At 43.5% G+C, this 18,128-nt stretch overlaps 1 protein-coding gene across 1 annotated transcript in view; it reads right to left on the bottom strand.

The window, feature by feature from the left end:
• Positions 1 to 18,128, bottom strand: part of DNAH14 (dynein axonemal heavy chain 14) — a 447,800-nt gene that overhangs the window by 407,823 nt on the left and 21,849 nt on the right. Inside the window, exons 7-13 of the mRNA XM_054972406.1 lie at positions 15,034 to 15,165; positions 13,932 to 14,188; positions 11,875 to 12,040; positions 8,668 to 8,767; positions 3,764 to 3,821; positions 2,266 to 2,363; positions 994 to 1,034 (exon numbers count right to left, since the gene is read on the bottom strand). Coding sequence (XP_054828381.1) covers positions 994 to 1,034; positions 2,266 to 2,363; positions 3,764 to 3,821; positions 8,668 to 8,767; positions 11,875 to 12,040; positions 13,932 to 14,188; positions 15,034 to 15,165 — 852 coding nt within the window. The remainder of the gene's footprint in view (positions 1 to 993; positions 1,035 to 2,265; positions 2,364 to 3,763; positions 3,822 to 8,667; positions 8,768 to 11,874; positions 12,041 to 13,931; positions 14,189 to 15,033; positions 15,166 to 18,128) is intronic.

Here is an 18,128-nt window from a genome sequence, read left to right on the forward strand (position 1 = left end):
GTTAGTTATGGGTTGTTGTGGTTAGTAGAGGTGGGTATGGACTGCAAAACAGACCTAAATTTGACACGATCCAGCCCGGTTCATGATTCGCAAACATATAGTTCATGGGACTCACGTTTTTCACAAACTTTGGGCCATTTGGGCCATGTGTACAGACATCCTGGCGTCAATCTATCAGTTCCCTAGGCAATGGAATGGACATTTGCAGACCTTCTGCAGCCCTTGGAACACACCAATCCTAGCCTTCAAAACTCTGATATGCAGCTTTGGCTGCCAACCAGAGAGCTCCCCTTCTTCTCTATGAGAGCAAGAAGGAAGAATTAATTCCCTAGACAATGGAGGGGAGGGATGTTCTGCAGCCCTGGGAACACACCATTCCTAGCCCTTAAAACCCTGATAGGCAGCTCTGGCTGCCAATCAGGGAGAGCTCTCCTTCTCTATGCAAGCGAGAAGCAAGAATTAATTCCCTAGGCAATGGCTGGGAAGGTGTTTGTGTAGTGAGTGAGGGGGCTCTTCCCCCACCCTTTCCTGTTTGATTTTGCTTCATTGCAACTTTTTGGTGCTGCAAGCCAATGCAAGTCAATTGGCATTTGTGACTCCTAGTATCTACTGGAAGTTTTCTGGGGGCAGCCGCTTTGGGGGTCTGTAACTCGGACCTCCAAAATGCAATCTTGGACAAACTTGGAGGGTGGCTGGAGAGAGCCTGCTGAAGCCTTGCTGTGAGTTTGACATCTCTGAGTGCAATGGGGGAAGTCCTAGGGCCCCTGGAAGTGACAGACCATGGACTGATGAACCAGTCCATGAACGGGGTGGTTCGTGAAAAGTTCATGGTCCATGAAATGTGACGGAGCATGGGCCAATGGTCCATGGGGTTTTTCCAGTCCATGCCCACCTCTACTGGTTAGGAAGGGGGTGAGTGACTTTCCTTGCTGAGAACTCCCTTAGAATAAGGTTTCTCTGGAAAGCACCCTGTAAGTGGCTGCCACCACTCACCTTAGACTGACCCACTGTGAAGGTGCCCTTCCAGCTCAGTCCTAGTGCAATAACAAAGTAGCAAGGCAGAAACCCTGGAAAATATCTTGCAGCAAACTATGTAGTTGATTTGGTACATAGGGAAGAGATTCAGAGAAATATCCCAGAGAAATATATTGTAGTAAGGAGGACCTTGTTCTTCTCTTTTGCTCAAAGCATCCACTTTTAGCTATGCCTTGGCTGTAGGTCCTCTCTGAGGCCCCTTTTTGGGATTACAATTTGCTTTGTGCTTTGGACTCAGAAACTTATAGCTGATTAGAATGCTGTGTTACACCTTCAAGTTACCATCATAGCTTAGAATGGCAAAGACTCTAGCAAGATATGTTTAGTGTTAGGTCCAGTTATGTATTTATTGTTTAATCTATTCTTTTTGCGCACTTTCCAAATATAATCTTTATGCACAATTTTAATAAAACATTCTTCGTAGCTATGTAGTGTTTTTTTTGTTCCTGGCTTAAACATAAACCAGTTGCCTAGGCCAGATTTGGCTTAGCAACCTTGGTAATCTTTTTGTGGCAACTCAACATCACCATCTCTCAGGTATAGCCCACTAAAGCCAGAGGCTTGCTTCTCCCCAGCTTCTGTGCCAGGACTTAGTAAGGGGAAATGGTGGCAGTTTTCTACCCCCCCCCCATCTCCCTCCCCATTGCTCATGGGTGCTCTGTATGATTTGGATTTTGATCTCTGCTGACTTCCCCTGGACCCGTGGGGTCCCATTTTGGTTTCTTCCATTCTTTCTACACTAGGATCATCTGTTTTATGCCCTTTGAAAATCAGTTAAGTGTTGGGGAATTACTAATATCTTGCCATATATGCAAAGTAGTTTGCCACCCCAAGAGCCCAGCTTGCAGGGGCATATTCTTCCTGCAGAGGAAAATGCGTATAGTGGATTGGAGTGCTACTCCCAGTCCCAATACGAATGATTTTCCTGCACCTAGTAATAGGGAAGATACCACAGAGAGATAAGAACTGAGCAGTAAGAGGTGATTCCTTCCCCTTAGGCATGCACAATCATAGCTGTACTACTGAAAGAGAAAACTTTCATATCTAAAAGGTAGGTTTAAGTTTCTAAACTACAATTCTGCACAGGCATAAAGCCCATCAGGGTAATGAACAAAGACTACAAAGAAGTAACCATGTATGTCACTCTGTGCTCCTTAAACGAAGAAAGGGATAAAAACATGTAAGTAGGTACCTAGTATACCAATGCATGGCTTAACAGGGATTACTTACCAATGATGTTTTCCAATCCATCTAAAATTCCTTGTAGTTGTAATGAAAACTCCTTTCTGTTTGGAACTAGATACAGATCTGTTGAGAACACTGAAGAACTATAAAATGAAAACAATAAATTCCTTCCTCAGAAAATGTAAAATTCTAAAGCTTTCCTTCCTTACAAAACAGCTCCCTAATCTAAAATGGATATTTACCAATAGTGGATCACATAGGGCTGCATCAAACAAAAAAGACTGTGCAACAAAAATGCTAGCTTCATCCCCGGAGGAGTATAAGAAACGCAATAGTAATGAACAGTCTTTCCTGAGCTCAGCAAAATTAGATCTGGAAAGCTCTGCCTCTCCAAAATTTCATTCCTCCATCCCCGGATCCAATTCTTGTTGAGGCTTCAACCCTCCCTCACTAATGCCTTGAAAGTTGCAATGGCAGAAATGTACAATAATTCTATTTATTTACACTATTTCTAACTACCTTTCTCCCCAAAGACCCAAAATACTAGTCATAGGTGATAATGCAAGGACTTAAGACTTCCATCACTATCACTGAACATCAACCATACCACTAAGAGCTAGGGATGCTGCAAATTTTTCAGCAAACCAGCAGTAAAACTTACCCTGTTCAATATTCATAATCAGACTATATACCAATTGAGGATATGTTCAGATTGTATCAAGCAATTTAAACTACTACAAGTTTGCAGGTGCCTGTTGGACAGAAGCTGACACGCAGCTGACAGGTGATCAGCTGGGAATGGGATTCTGATCCACCACTGCCCTCAGACAAATAGCTGCAGTGCATAGAGAAATTGGAGACTAGAAATGATTGGCCTTAGATCACCCCATTGCAAAAATCAGACATGAAACTTTTTTACTTCCTTCCCCTCCAAACTGAGCAGAGAAAAAAGCAATACGTAAATGGAAGAGGAGAAAAATAATTTTTATTCTTTTCTCTGCAGCCCAAGCCAACAGCTTGGCAAGGTCAAAAGAGAAGCAATCTCCCCCCCTGCCCCCCCCACCTCTAAATTGAGAGCTTGGATAATGGGGAAAAGGAGCAATTTACTCCTTTTCTCTATGGTCAAAGCTGACAAGGTGGAGAGTATAGAAGGAAAATCAACTAATAACATTCAATTTATATATCACCCTTCAGGACAACTTAATGCCCACTCAGAGTGGTTTACAAAGTGCATAATTATTATCCTCATGACAATCATCCTGTGAGGTGTGTGAGACTGAGACCTCCAAGAAGCTGTGACTGATCGAGAATTACACTTCTTATGTTCCCAAGACAAGGTCTCCTGAAGTCAAAGAACCTTTATGACAAATAAAGCAATTATTTTTGCTGCATCCAACTAACATGGCTATCCTTCCAAAAATGTAAAGTGTTTCAAAAATGTAAAGTGTTTCAAAAATGTAAAGTGTTTCAACAAATTAGTATTTATCACTTTTGTAGTGCTATAACATTATTGGTAAAATAAAATTCTTAAGTTTATACGTACCCCCGATTGTAACTGAGCTCTTCATTGAAAGATGCAGCACCGGACTCTGGATCTACAACTGCGAAAAAAAGCAAAAACACTGAACAAGATGTCTCCTACAAGTTAACCACTCTCTGCATCGTAACATCTTTGTTTTATTTATTTATTTATATGATTTACAATCCACCTTTCTCACTGAGACTCAAAGATGATTATACAGTGCAATTCAGTATTGCAGCCCCCCTGCAATTCAGTATGATCAACAGCTGCGACTGTCAATAAACAATTCAGTATGTCTTGGAGTCATGAAGGCTGCATGTTTCCCTGAGTGCCAACATGCCCCCCCCCAGCAGTCAGTGATGTGGAGGACATGGGGGGGTAGGGGGAATCCTCATAGGGCAATCATCTCTACCATGACATGAATGCCCGCTTCCTGAGCCCCCACCCTTTTCAGCAGCACTGTCCCCAACCCCAAGGGAATAACCTCCGCAAGGGCGGCTTGCCTGACCATTCCGCTCCCACCTGCAGCAGCCTTGGGGCAAGCCTTCTTGCTTGGGGTGGATTCTGGTGACCCTCCCACTGATTCCTGGTTGGAAGAGGTGGTAGTCCTCTTTCCCCCTCGAGGCCGAGGACAGAGACCACAGGCTCGGGTGGTGCGTCTTCAAGTGCCTACTCAGGACCGTCGACAACAGGTGCTTCGGGTCATTGCCTCCGTGCACCAGGCCATCACAGGCATGGCACTGCACCACACGGGGTCATTCAGAAGGGCCAGAAAGTGCCTCCATATGGAGAGCTTGAAATGTGGCCCACTAACTGTTCCAGGGGAAGGAGGACGAAGAGTTATAGGCCACACTGCAGAGCTGATACTAGAAGACAAGAGTGAGGGGTGGACTGCAGGCAGGGACAGCACCGGGATTTTGGGATGGGGACAGGATGGATGTTTCATTGAACCCCAACCATTCCTCCACGGAACCCTGGTCTTCCTCCTCCTCCTCAAAAATTTAAGGAGATCCTCTTCCCCCAGTGGCAAGAGCTCTTCCACAGCCCCCACAGGTGAACCTTGGAGAACAGGAGGTTCTGCTGCCCCCTAGCCCTGCCCAGTACTGCTTCCCGTGAGGCAACCGGGGCAATCTTTGCACTTCCCCCCACGACCACCCTTGGCCCCCGCCCAAAGCCTCGTTATGCCAGCAAACAAGAATTAAGGAGGAATGAGAAAGAGAGAACACTGTGAGCCCTCAGCCGAGGTGCCCACTGAGCTTGGCCCCAGGGCCTGGCAGCATCCCTGGAACCAGAAGGATGGGGTAGAGCCCTAGCCCAGCACTCCCAGAAACCTAACCAGATTAGGCACTGATAGTAATCAGAGTGAGCCCTCAGCCGAGGTGCCCACAGAGCTTGGCCCCAGAGCCTGGCAGCAGTCCTGGAACCAGAGGAGATAGATCCCTATCCCACCACACACACACAAAAATTCAAGCTCCGATGCACTCTGTCTCTCTCCCAAAATGCTAGCAACAGCTCTCTCCCACTCCACTGCTTGCTGAAACTGAAATCCAGAGCTTGGAGCATGCTTCCTTTTATAACCAGAGGTCCCTTAGAGCAAAGCAGGAGGTCTGTGGTTGGCAGTCAGAACTGCCTAACAGGGTTTGCAGGGATGAGATTGGAGTGCCCATGGCTACAGAACACCCCCCCCTCCCTCAGCCCTGGTCTCTGCGCCCATGTAACCAATTTGGAGCTCCACACTTGGAAGAAAGACCTGCCTATCAAGCTAAGTTTGGCTTTGATTGGGGTTTCCAGGGCAACAGAAGGAGTGCAGACAGAGTTCAGGCAGTTCCTGCCTCCATTGCCAAGGGAATCGATTGAAGGTGCCTGGCTTCACGAACAGCGGACGAACGCAATGAACGAGGCTTGGGACGACCACTTGTTCATTTACAATGGCGTCTCACAAATGGCTTGTTCACGTGCTTGACACCAAGATACAGGCTATTTCTTCTCCAGGCCCAGGGGATGGACGAGGTTCATACTAGGAAGAACATCGCCACCACCATAAAGGCTGTCCACTGAGGGAGTGGATGGCCGGGGGGGGGGAGGGTTTGTTCGTGGCTTCATGGTGACGGACGTGGGAAGCAAAATGTTGGCAGCCCTGAAAGAGGCATCCCTCCCAGCCCTAGTGTGCATGGCGCACAAGCTACACCTGGTGATGAGGGATGTTCTCAGGCTAGGGAGCAAGCCGAGGGACAGCTGGAAGGAGGAAACGTTGTGGACGTGCAACCTGCTGGACAGCTGCCGGCGCATCGCTTCCCACTTCTCCCGTAGCATCAACTCTTCCCATGAGCTGCTCCAGAGGCAGGGGGAGGGGGTACCCCGAGCACCACCTCGATCGAGACCTGCCCACGTGCTGGAACTCCACCTACATGGTAAGTCATCTGGTGGAGCAGATGGTTTCTTAACTCATTAGCGAAACATCTCAGACTCCCTCCCTAGGATACCATCTTCCTATCTGAGTAAGAAGCCTTTTTGATTAATTCGGTTTTGTATTGTTTGCGGAAAACCAACAGCGTGGGAGCTCTCCTGACCTCCTCAGGCAGGCCATTCCATAGGGTAGGGGCCATCACAGAGAAAGCCTGTGTACAGGTGGCGGTTGATTTCATCCATGCACAGACTGGCACCTAAAAGAGACCCTGTTCGGATGAGCAAAGCTGCCATGGAGGGACATGGGGGGGAGGCAGTCTCGCTAAGGGTGTGAAGAGCTTTGTATGTAATAACCCATACCTTGAATTGAGCACAGTAACTGATAGGTAACCAACGGAGTGACTATAGGATGGGAGTAATGTTCATGCTCCTACTCTCTCCTGCTAACAGTCGAGCTGCAGCATTTTGCACCAATTAGAGCCTCCTAGTTAACTTAGATGGGAGACCAATGTATAGTGCATTACAATAGTCAAGTTTTGATGTTACCATAGCATGGATCCAGGTGGCCAGGTCAGCCGGGTTGAGATAAGAAGCCATCTTCCAGGCTAGAGTGAGACTATAGAAAGAATTTTTTGCAGCTGCCTTAACTTGTTTTTCTAGAAGTAGTGCTGGATCCAGTATAATCCCTAGACTCTTTAGTGAGTCTGCAAGGGTCAAACGAACTCCACCAAAAGTGAGGAATACAATATCTTTCAAGATCTCTGACTTCCCAACAAGCATCACTTCAGTCTTGTCTGGATTCAATTTCAATTTGTTATTTTTCAGCCATTTCACCAAGGCTGTCAGGCAGCAATCTAAGATTTGTACTGCAACCTGCAGGGACCTGGATAGTGAGATACAGAGTTGGGTGTTGTCTGCATATTGATGACATCCAACTCCATAGCTATGAATGAATTCCCCTAAAGATTTTACGTAGAGGTTGAATAACATAGGAGATAAGATTGCGCCCTGCGGAAATCCATAAGATAGTTCCCATTCTTGAGATAGCTGATCTCCATCAGCAACTCTTTGATTCCGTTCCATGAGAAATGATTTAAAACAGTATGAGCTTTCGTGAGTCACAGCTCACTTCTTCAGATACAGCTAGAATGTGAGTCCATCTGTTCTTATATCTTCGAGACCGGAGTGTTTTCAGATGCCGAATGACAATAGTGGATCAATGACAATAGCCAGTGAATGACAATAGCAGGTGTGATTGGATTAGACGGGCTATGCAGAGGGATAGTAGGTGTGGAGAAATAAGGAAGCCTAGGACTCAGTTCAATCCAGGTGGATGCATTGTCTTGAGCTTCATTATTATTCTGCAGTCTCTCTAACTGCTACTTTTAGGTCAGCAATTGAATGTCCTGGGAGGTTAAAATGTTTTTGAATGTTATGGTAGCAGTTGGGAGGGAAGAAATGGGTTTGGAAGTGATGTCATTGCATCAGGTGAAGAAGGATGCATGCAAGGATCTGCAGGTGAGTGCTGAGCCCCTACCCCTGCCCTCCTGCCAGTCAATTGCCAGACCTGGCAATCCTACTTGGGACTATTCGTGGGTGGGCACATCTAGGTAAAGCCAGAGTGGTGTCATGGTTTGAATGTCAGACTAGAATCTGAGGGAACCAGGGCCGATTCCAGACGACTAACCTGAAGGCGCTGCATGCCGCCATGTTCCGGATCGCGCCGGGAAAACGCGAAATATCGCATTTTCTCACGCGAGAAAACACGATATTTCGCGGTTTCCCCGTCGCGATCCGGAACATGGCGGCATGCAGCGCCTTCAGGTTAGTCATCTGGAATTGGCCCAGGTTCATATCTCTCTTCTGCCAGAGAAGCTTGCTGCGTAACCTTAGGCCAGCCACACACAGTCAGCCTAACCTAACTCACAAGTATAAAACAAAGGGGAGGAAAACAATTTGGGTCACCATTGGAGAGAAAAGCAGTGTAAAAATGAAGTAAATAATATATGTGGTTGTTCCCTTTAGTTACTTTTTAAATTCCTTTCCATTGCATTTCTGGATTTGCATAACTTAGATTTCATTGCATTTTTTTAAAAAACAATCACTATACCAAATAAATATTGGTTTAGTTCAAGTAAAGGTTTCTTTGTCCATTTCTTATATTTCCCCGAGTATTACTCCAGGATGGGAGATGCACATTTCTTATATTTCCCCAAGTATTACCCTAGGATGGGAGTAGCTGCCACACTTCTCCTTGGCTGATGACGTATCTCATGAGAACTTTTATGGATCTGATGCTGTATAACCTCAGCATTTGCCTTATTCTAAAATAGTCCCGTTAATCTTACCCAAAGTGTCACTTGTTTTCTGATTGCTGGATGTATACAACTTTTGTGTAATAGCACTTCTTTTATCATCACAGTCTAACATTCCATTCGGAGATGCTGGTAAGGTTTCTGAAACATGATAATCTGGGGTCATAAAAGATTCTGGATTATCCTCTTGATAACTTTCCCTACAACGATCCTTTTCAAAAGGAATCCTCAGGCACAAATTTACTTCAAACAGTGGTGAATAGTCTTCCTCTCTTTTCAGTTGTCTTCGCACATCTTCTAGCAACTAAATTAATATAAAAGATATAATTATATAAATATAATTTTTATAAAAATAATTAAATTTACAATTGAAATTGGCATTTTATTACATTTTTGTTATTCAGATAAAAATGGGAGAACAGAATCATTCAATGTTGCTACTTGCATAAAGTTAGTCATGAAAAACTGAAGTGATCCACTGTTTAAAATAGGAAAAGATCAATATAAATGTGTAGAGCAGAATGAAACATGGCATTAAGCCACACCTATGTTTACTCTCGGCAAATTAGTCAAACTCTTTATAGGATATCCTAGTTAAAGACAGATTTAAAAATAGCTGCCCTACTTAGAGAAAGCTATTCCATTCCACTGCATCACACGTTAAAACAGTTGACACTGAGCTAACTACATGGTGTAATTAAGTGAAGAAGGGAAACTATGAAGAATTAATGAAAATGATTTTGCAAACAATGGACCATTTAGAACAAGCTGGAATTTATTTCTTATTACTACACCTCTGTTTTAAAAGACGTCTGACATTTTTTGAGGTACGCTTTTCTTAATTTTATTGAAGCTTAAATATTAAAAATACCGTTGGCATACTAAACATTTTCAAATCATGTGGATCCACAGCAGTGTAAACAGAATCCCATTTTGCAACAAGGCTTTTCCCACCTCCCACTCCAATTGCAACTGACAATATCCTACTGGGCATACTCAATATTTCACTGTTCACAATACAGCTAAAGGAACTTTCTTGATTGTTTCATATGTGTGAGCTCCAAAAGACTTCTTACATGAACAGAATTCATTTCTGCTTGTAAATGAGCAGGATTTTTTTTCCTGTTTCATCTTCTAGTTCTGCGCCTATGGGCCAAAGCACTCTAAGTGGTCTCCTGATCCATGAAGCAGCATTTCAGGGAGCACAGGGTTGCTTGTGCCATGCTGGAACTGAATCATCCCAAAAGAATTCAATGGGGGGGAAATGGCAGCCCAATGCCTAAACATTAAAGGAGCCAGATCAAGATGGATAGCTGTGTTAGTCTTTCCGTAGCAGTAGAAAAAAGCAAGAGTCCAGTAGCACCTCTAAGACTAACAAAATTTGTAGTAAGTTATGAGCTTTCGTGAGCCACAGCTCACTTCTTCAGATACAGCTGGATTGTGAGTCCATCTGCCCTTATATCTTGGAGAGTGGAGTGGACAAAGGAGCTAGATAGCCTAGCTTGTTTGACTCTACCACCAGATCAAAGGATGCTGCAATATTCACATCCATCTACCCTTGAGATCTTTTAGTTATATATTATTGCTCTCCTTAGAGAGATGCACACCATCTGGCCTGTCGAAGCTGCCCTGCTTGTGATAAATGCCTGGGTGCTTAATTACTCCACAGGCTCATACTGCTTTGTTGACCTTCCTTCATTCACCATCAATACTTTTGCAGTTTGATGCATCTTGCCAATCATGCTTTTGCAGCAGCTCAGACCTGATAATCTGAATGCCCAGAAGCTTCTTCACACATCTGTCTCAGTCAGCCCATGACCTTAGGAGACCAGGAATGCACAGAGTAACTCAAACACAGTCATTGAAGAGCCAATCTACACATTATGGTGAGCACAGTTTCAACCAAATGGCCATGAATGCCATTTTAAAGGAGAATTTAGCTGTTTAAAAATTACCGTGAAGCTATCCCATGGAACAGCAACATCATGTGATTTTGCTCCTCCTTCCCCCAACATTTTCAAGGAACAAATAATTGATGAGTGCAGTTTTGGCACTGGAACGGAAAGGCAGCAAGATTGAATAGTGCTGCTGTACCACAGGGCACCCTTGCGGCAATTTTTAAACAACTAAATTCTCCTCTAAAATGGTGTCACTGGCCACAGGTTGAACCCATGCCCGCTTAACATAATTTGGCCATAAGATACCAATATTGAAGGCAAGAGAGAGTTCAGTACCACCTGTGTTGCAGTCCGTTCCCAAGTGCCAAGAGCTTGTCTAGAAGGCCATCTGATGTGGGGCAGGAGCCAGGTACCAAAGAACTGAACCCCTGCTCCTGAAAGCAAGACATGACATTTGAACCAACCCAAGGATTGGTGAAGTATGTTCTGGGGAGTGACAGCCTTATCCTTGGGGACCTAGAGGTAGACAACAACTGAGACAAGCTCTATACCTAGATATTCAGTTTAGCAATAGGACCTTTTGTACTTTCTTTGGCTAATGGGACACCTACTACCTGGGAAGACTGACAAAGGAATGGAAAAAACTGAGACACAAATTAGTGTCCTTCAGGCTTATGAGAAGGAATCATCAAGATAATGGGTGATGTGGCATTCCCCCAACTACTGAGGTACAGCCTGTTTGAGGAATGAACTAAAGGTTAAAAGTAGCATGTACTATTCAACATCCCATTGGCACAACTTTGTCAATATACTAATGCCCCTAAAGCCCAACAGGCAAAAATTATTAGGGTGAACAGGCAAGAAGTGACAGGCTCACTGTATGTCACATTTTGCCACCAGGGCACCACTGCCACAGGCCCTAATAAGAGCAACTAGCTGGTCAAAGGATGCGTACTTTACAGAACACAGCTCGGGATCAACTGAATTTTCAGCTGATAAGTTCCTGACATACAAGGACTACCACAGACCAGAGGAAAACCTTCCAACCCCATTCCCCAATGTCTCACAGCCAGAAACCAAAAGGCCTACCTTTTGGTGAAGCCATGGATGGAAGCACAGGATTATCAGTTAAGAGCAGCTGAGAGGCATAGCTGCCCAGCATCTACCTACTCATTCTCTTCTCCAGCTCAGGCTCAGGGGTTGTTCCTTTCTAATGGCAGTTAGCTGAATTTTCTTTTTAAAAGAAATCCTGAAGTCATGCCATGATCTGCTTTTGTAAGTATGAGAGCAAGATTCAAGTCCAATAGTAGAAAGTATGTTCTGTTTCAGAACCAGCATTCCTTAAGGTATGGAACCTGCTATTCAAGAAACCTAAAGCTCTTAAAGTTCTTAGTTGCAATATTTGGAATTGGTTTGGATCCCGGCCATAATACACACCTTTATGCACCAATTAATAGTTAAATTCAACTTTTCATAGGAATTGTAAAATATTTTCTTTTGGAACTTAATTTACCTTATCTATGTCTCTGACAGTGACAATTTCACATTGTGTTTCAAGTTCCTTTAAATGGCATAAGGGTTCTTGACGTTTTTCTACAGAAGACTGTTGAAATATCCTCTGATGCCTGCTTTGTATATGAGATGAAGAAAGTGCTCGCTCTATTGTTGTCCTATACAACCTAGATGTGAAAAAATTCCAGATTGTATTTCTGATTTAGGCCAATATGAGCATGTGTGTAGATAAATACACACACCAACCAACCAAGTGGTTCCCAATAAATTTTAGTAATTATTTTAATAATTAAATAATTAAACCATAATTTCACTACACAACAATCAAAAGCAGCAGCACAGATATGAGCAACTTAAAAAGGTCCACATAGTCCCTCAAATTGAGATTTTTTTACTCAGAGGTAAAGCAGTCTTAGACTATCCTAAGAAGCAGAGCAAGAGGTACAGAAGAAAATCAGGGGGGAGTAATTTTCACAACTTCAGGGTAGCTATCAAGAAGGTCCTGTTCCTAGTGAATGACAACTTTGTTTCCACCTGAGCCAGGCTTCAATGGGAAATTGTAATGGAGTAGAAATTCCTTTAAGCACTCCTTGATCCAAACTATTTAAAGTTTTAAAGGTCAACCCCTTGAATTTGCCAGGGGCAGACTGGAAGGCCAAAACAAACTGGTAGCCCTCACTCTGTACAGCACAGGCAAGAGCCTCATGCAAGTTGAGGTTTATTGGTTTATGCACACCCACCTCACTGGGTGCAGCCATGGTTCACAGCTGCCGTGCATCAGGTAGAGGCCTCTGGCTCACAGTGATAGCAATGACAGCTCCCACTTCACTTGCACCAGCTTCACATAAGGCAGGGGCTGCCAGTTTGTGGTGGTTCCTGCCTTTTTTCATGGGGCAGCCATGCATAAGGTGAGTCATGCCTCATGGGGCCCTTGGGGACAGTGCTTAGGTCATCAACCTATTGGAGCAGAGTTGTTTTCTATTGCCCCAGAAGGTCAGATCAGAAACAATGAGTTAATATAAATAAAAAGAGTTTTTGGCTAAACTTTAGGAAGAACTTTCTGATGGTAAAAGTGGTTCCTCAGTGGAACAGGCTTCTTAAGGAGGTGGTGAGCTCTCCTTCTCTGGAGTGTTTTTAACAGAGGCTGGATGGCAATTTGTCAGTAATGCTGATTCTATTACTCAGTATGAACTTACGCAGATCATAAAAGAGAGAGCAGGAAGGGATGAAACAGTTATCAGATCTCATGATTCTTTCTTATGTGTCCAGGGTAATGCTGATTGCCACTTTGGGGTCAGAAAGGAATTTTCCTCTAAGCCAGATTGGCCAGGAATCCTAGAGGTTTTTTGGCCTTCCTTTTGGCATTGTGCAGGGGTCACTGGGGGAGTGGGGAAGGAGAATAGCTGAGGATTTCCTGTATTGTACAGGGGGTGGACTAGATGACCCTTGAGACCCCTTCCAACTCCATGGTTCTATGACAAATTCCATGGATGACAGAAGAGAACAATGGGAAACTTCAATTATATATTTAATACATTTTTGTCCTGCCTTTTTCCAAATGAGCTCAGGGATGCATACACAGACTTACTCTACAGTTAATTATCTTTAAAACTGTGTAAAACAATACTTGATTAGTTCTTGCTATTTTTTAAATTTCAGTTAGTGGAATGCTTATTATAGTCACTCCTTTCACTCATATTTCACCAAAAATTTGCTCCTAGAAATTATTTTAATAATAAAAAAGGAGTCAATGTTTAATACTAAGTAAGTCTGGCCCTGATCTTGATGGCCCAGGCTAGCCCAATCTCATCAGATCTTGACAGCTAAGTAGGGTTGGCCCTGTTTAGCACTTGGATAGGAGACCACCAATGAAGACCAGGGTGGCAATGCAGAGACAGATAATGGTATACCACCTCTATTAGTCTCTTGTCTTGAAAATCTCATGGGGTTGCCATAAGTCAGCTGCAAGTTTAAAGCAGTTTTCACCACCACCAAATAAAACTGAGTAGAGAATGTTGAAAATAATAAAATGAAAAATGTTTTAACCACACAAGTAACCTTGTAAGATCTTCATTCCTCTTTTCTTCTGGAGTGGTCACTATGTTAGAACCTTTAAATATCTCCAAAAGGAGATCTACAGCATTGTATACAAGTTTCCGGAGTAGTTCTTGAAAAATCCTGTCTATAAGCTGAAGAAACCTAGAAAATTGATCCATTACATGTCGCCATTCAGCTATCTCAAAATATTTTGGTTTCTCTGTGGCATCATCTTGGGTAAAATGAAAAAGCCTTTCCACTCCCTTCAATTCTGCCACCTACAGCATTTTGCAAGAATAAATTTGAGAAATGAATCAATGTATATCTGAATATCCTTTCATCAGATAAAACATTTTGCTATGCTTATTCTTCACTAATAGAATGTCTTTCATTGAAAGAATTTTCTTATGGGAAAGCATTTTTACAGTCATGGCAAAAATAATAATATTGAGATAATATATTCACATGTATGGTTACAAGTCAAACATTTATATTCCAAGATTCTTTAAGACTGTAAATATCATGTCTGTATTCTAGAATAAAAGGTTCTTATTCGAAAGAAATTACCTCATTTAGTTTCTTTATTTATTCTTCCCATCTCATTTTAAAAGCAATTTCAATGAAATGCACATTGGAAAACATAAAGGAACTAATAATGGCTTGGAGCCTACAGCTGATAAGTGAAAAGAGCTCAATCAGGAGGAGAATCTCAACATTTCAGTTCTCCCAGCAGTTTCCCGTTTACTTTCAAGAGCTTGGCTAAAGATCAGGGAAGCACTGCAGACAAAATGTACCACAACACAAGAAGATGCAGTGAGGAGGAAGAGGTAGATAATTTTTCTCATCCCTGAGCTTGTGGAGCAAGCCTTGAACCAAGCTTTCTCCATCAGCAGAAACATGAGATCAATTTGTCAGATTGCCTCTTTTCACTGCAATATGCTTACAAAAGTCTCCCCAATCCTTAGCAGAAGGTTTCTAGGGTACATCAGAGGGAGATAGGGTGAGGGGAAGATGGAGAAGATTCTTTGCCTCCAGCTCTTTTAGTTTACAAAACCACAGAATTCAACCAACAAAATTAAAGCTAAAAAATATAAAGTAAAAATAAAGGTATGAAAATAATTACCTTTAGGAATGTGCTTTGAATTGCTTTAATTACTTTCTCTTTAAATTCCTGGAGCTGAATGAGTGCTTGTTTACTTTGTTGATACTGTTTCTCACAAAATTCATCCAAAGTATATGTGTGACTTGTGTCTACCTAAGAAAACGGAAGGAAAAAATACTACAGATAATTTTTTTCCTGAAAATTATATGTTTCTGTATCCAATTGAACCACCATGTTTACATAAGCAGTCAAATAACAACAATGGCATGAGAAACTCAGTTTGAATAGCCCGGAGCCCACCTTCCCAAAGCCCTGTGTCCTGAGGAGAAGGGAAAAAAGAAGCCCAAGGCAAAAAAGTTCACACCATCAGCTTCTGAAGAGACTAGCAATGATATGAGCCAATTTCTGCCATTTGTTATGTTATTGCTTTGCCTTTTCATATTTTAAAGTGCAATCCACCTTGAGTGTTTTGACACAAAAGGTATATAAACTAACTAAATAAACATCTGCACTTGAGTAGATAAACAGGTTCCAACTTTGACACAGAAGAAATTGACAACATAAGAAAACACTAACATAACACTTTATTTTCAGCTTTCTGTTCAACTGTACGCTTTTCTAACTAAAATATATAATAATCTAATATGCTTTCCCACACAGTATCAAAGGCACGATACCATACTTATTTATTAGAAACACTTATATCCTGCCCTCAAATTTGAAACTCAGGGTAGCTTACAACAATACTGCAACTGTTAAAAAGACATAAAAATAATTGGCAACAGCACTAAAAATAATAACATAATAATTATAAGGGGAGAACATTAAAATAATTAAAAAGACTATCTAACAGGAACATTAAAAACTGGTAATGGAAAAAACTCCAAGGCTACTACTAAAGGGCACACGGAAATTGTAATCATAACATAAGGCAACATAATATCCGCCTTACCACAGCCTGGGCTCGTATTTGGTCAGGTACCGCCTGTCATTGGTTACTTTGTAATGGGCAGGAGCTGGAGATGGACCCATGGTGAATGCCTGAGCCACTCGTCTGCCTCCTGTTGCCTCTGGGCCTCAGGAGCATGAGGCTAAAATTGGAGGAAACTGTTTCTTTTCCTCAGTATGATTGCCTAGGGACTACATCGCAGGTTTCATTGGTGCACTCCTTTTGCATCAACAATGCAGGTTATACCACTGGAGCACCTTCAAGAAACAACCAATCTCCACTGCATCCCCAGGAATACACCTTCTCACAACAGCACAGTGGATATGTCAGTGGGACTTTGTTAGGGGGTTGTGACAGAGGAGTGCCAGCAACCGGCTGCTTATGCTGCCATGCCAATGTGCTACCCCAGCATAACTACAAATATAACAGTGTACTTCATAGTCAGCTTCCTGATCTTTTTCAGCATTCCCCTCAGCATTGCTCTGTAAGGCACTTTGAACTGGGCCCAGAAGTTAATCATAGTAGAACGAATCACCGCAACAACATACACAGAAGCTGTGTTGTGAAACAATACTGAATCAGGAAATCCAGGAGTTCTAAACCATATGCTGAATTTCAGTGGCCTGAACCAGAAACCAGAACCCAAAGAATGGCTGGATCAAATTATTTAAAGGTCTGACTGTCTAGATGCTCACACTTATAGCTCCTAACAATTTCATCATTTAGCTCAATGATATGCAACATGGCACCCAGGATTGACATCTATGTGCTCTTGATATCTACTTGTTTCTTGAACACTGGGGATACAATCCAGATGCACTGAATGGGACAGAAAAAAACTAGGAATCTTTCAGTGGTTCTGTACCAGCTGACTGGGCAAACAAGTCACAGCTAGGGGTGTGCAAGGAAAAAAATTTCGGCATTCTTGTTTCGGCTTTAGCCGAAACAAGAATCTCTTTCGGATAAAGCCGAAAGCCGAAACAGCTAGCCGTTTCGGCTTTCGGCTTTCAGCTTTGTTTCTGCTTTCTTTCAGCTTTTTTCAATGGGAAAATGCCTCCGTATTCCCGGACGCCTGGAGGAGGCATTTTCCCACCGAATCAGCCCAAAATTGGTGGAGACCTTCCTCTAACCCCTCTCTAACATCCCCCCAAGTTTCAGACCGATTGGACTTCGGGGGGCCATGTTATGGCCCCCCAAAGCAGGTCCCCCTATCCTCCCATAAGAAAGCGAAGGGTGAGCATATTGTTAGCATGCTGCTGCTCATCTTTCTTCATTATTTCCTATGGGGAAAAATGAAGAGGCAGGCTTCCTTTGCCAGGGGTGGCATTTTGCATGCAAAATGCCCCCCAACCCTCTGGGGCCCTTCTCCCACCCTTCCTCCCACCCCCCACCAAGGCTCAGCCTGCTCCCACTTGGGGGGGGCATTTCATGGCCTCCCCAAGTAGGTGCTCTGTTCTCTACCACTGACAGCTGGGGGAGGCTTGTCTTGCCAGGGGTGGCATTTTGCATGCAAAATGCCCCCCAACCCTCAGGGGCCCTTCTCCCACCTCTACTCCCACCCCCCACCAAGGCTCAGCCTGCTCCCACTCGGGGGGGGGATTTCATGGCCTCCCCAAGTAGGTGCTCTCAGCCCCCAAAGTCCACCCCTTACAGCCCCACACAAACCCAATTCCCCCCCAGCTGCCACACACAGACCCAAATCCCCACATTAGCCCCTCACAGACCCAAATCCCCACGTTAGCCCCTCACAGACCTAAATCCACCCCCAGCAGCCCCACACCCATAACCTCAGGAACAGGCTGGCAAAGGCCAGCCTTCTCCCTTTGTTCCCTATGCTGGGAACTTCTAAACTCTCTTTCCCTGGGCAATTCTGCACAGCCCAGGGGTGCCACAATGGTGGGCACACTTCTGAGTGCCAGCTGGTCCCTGTGAAAGAGCACCTGAACCACAGACACCCTCCCTCAAATTCCCCCACCACCTACAGAGATGGCTGGTCAGCCAGCCCCATTGTTCCCTATGATGGGAACCAACTGCACAACAAAGAATAAAACATGAACAACACAAAATAAAGTTTTTTAAAAATTATTTTCTCCCTTAACACCAGAGAATCACAAAGCACAATTCCTGTCAAAAACACTTTATTTCTTGAACAGCTTTAGGTTACACA

The sequence above is a fragment of the Eublepharis macularius genome, chromosome 1 (genome assembly GCF_028583425.1).
Source record: "Eublepharis macularius isolate TG4126 chromosome 1, MPM_Emac_v1.0, whole genome shotgun sequence".
In the NCBI taxonomy this organism is placed as follows: domain Eukaryota; kingdom Metazoa; phylum Chordata; class Lepidosauria; order Squamata; family Eublepharidae; genus Eublepharis; species Eublepharis macularius.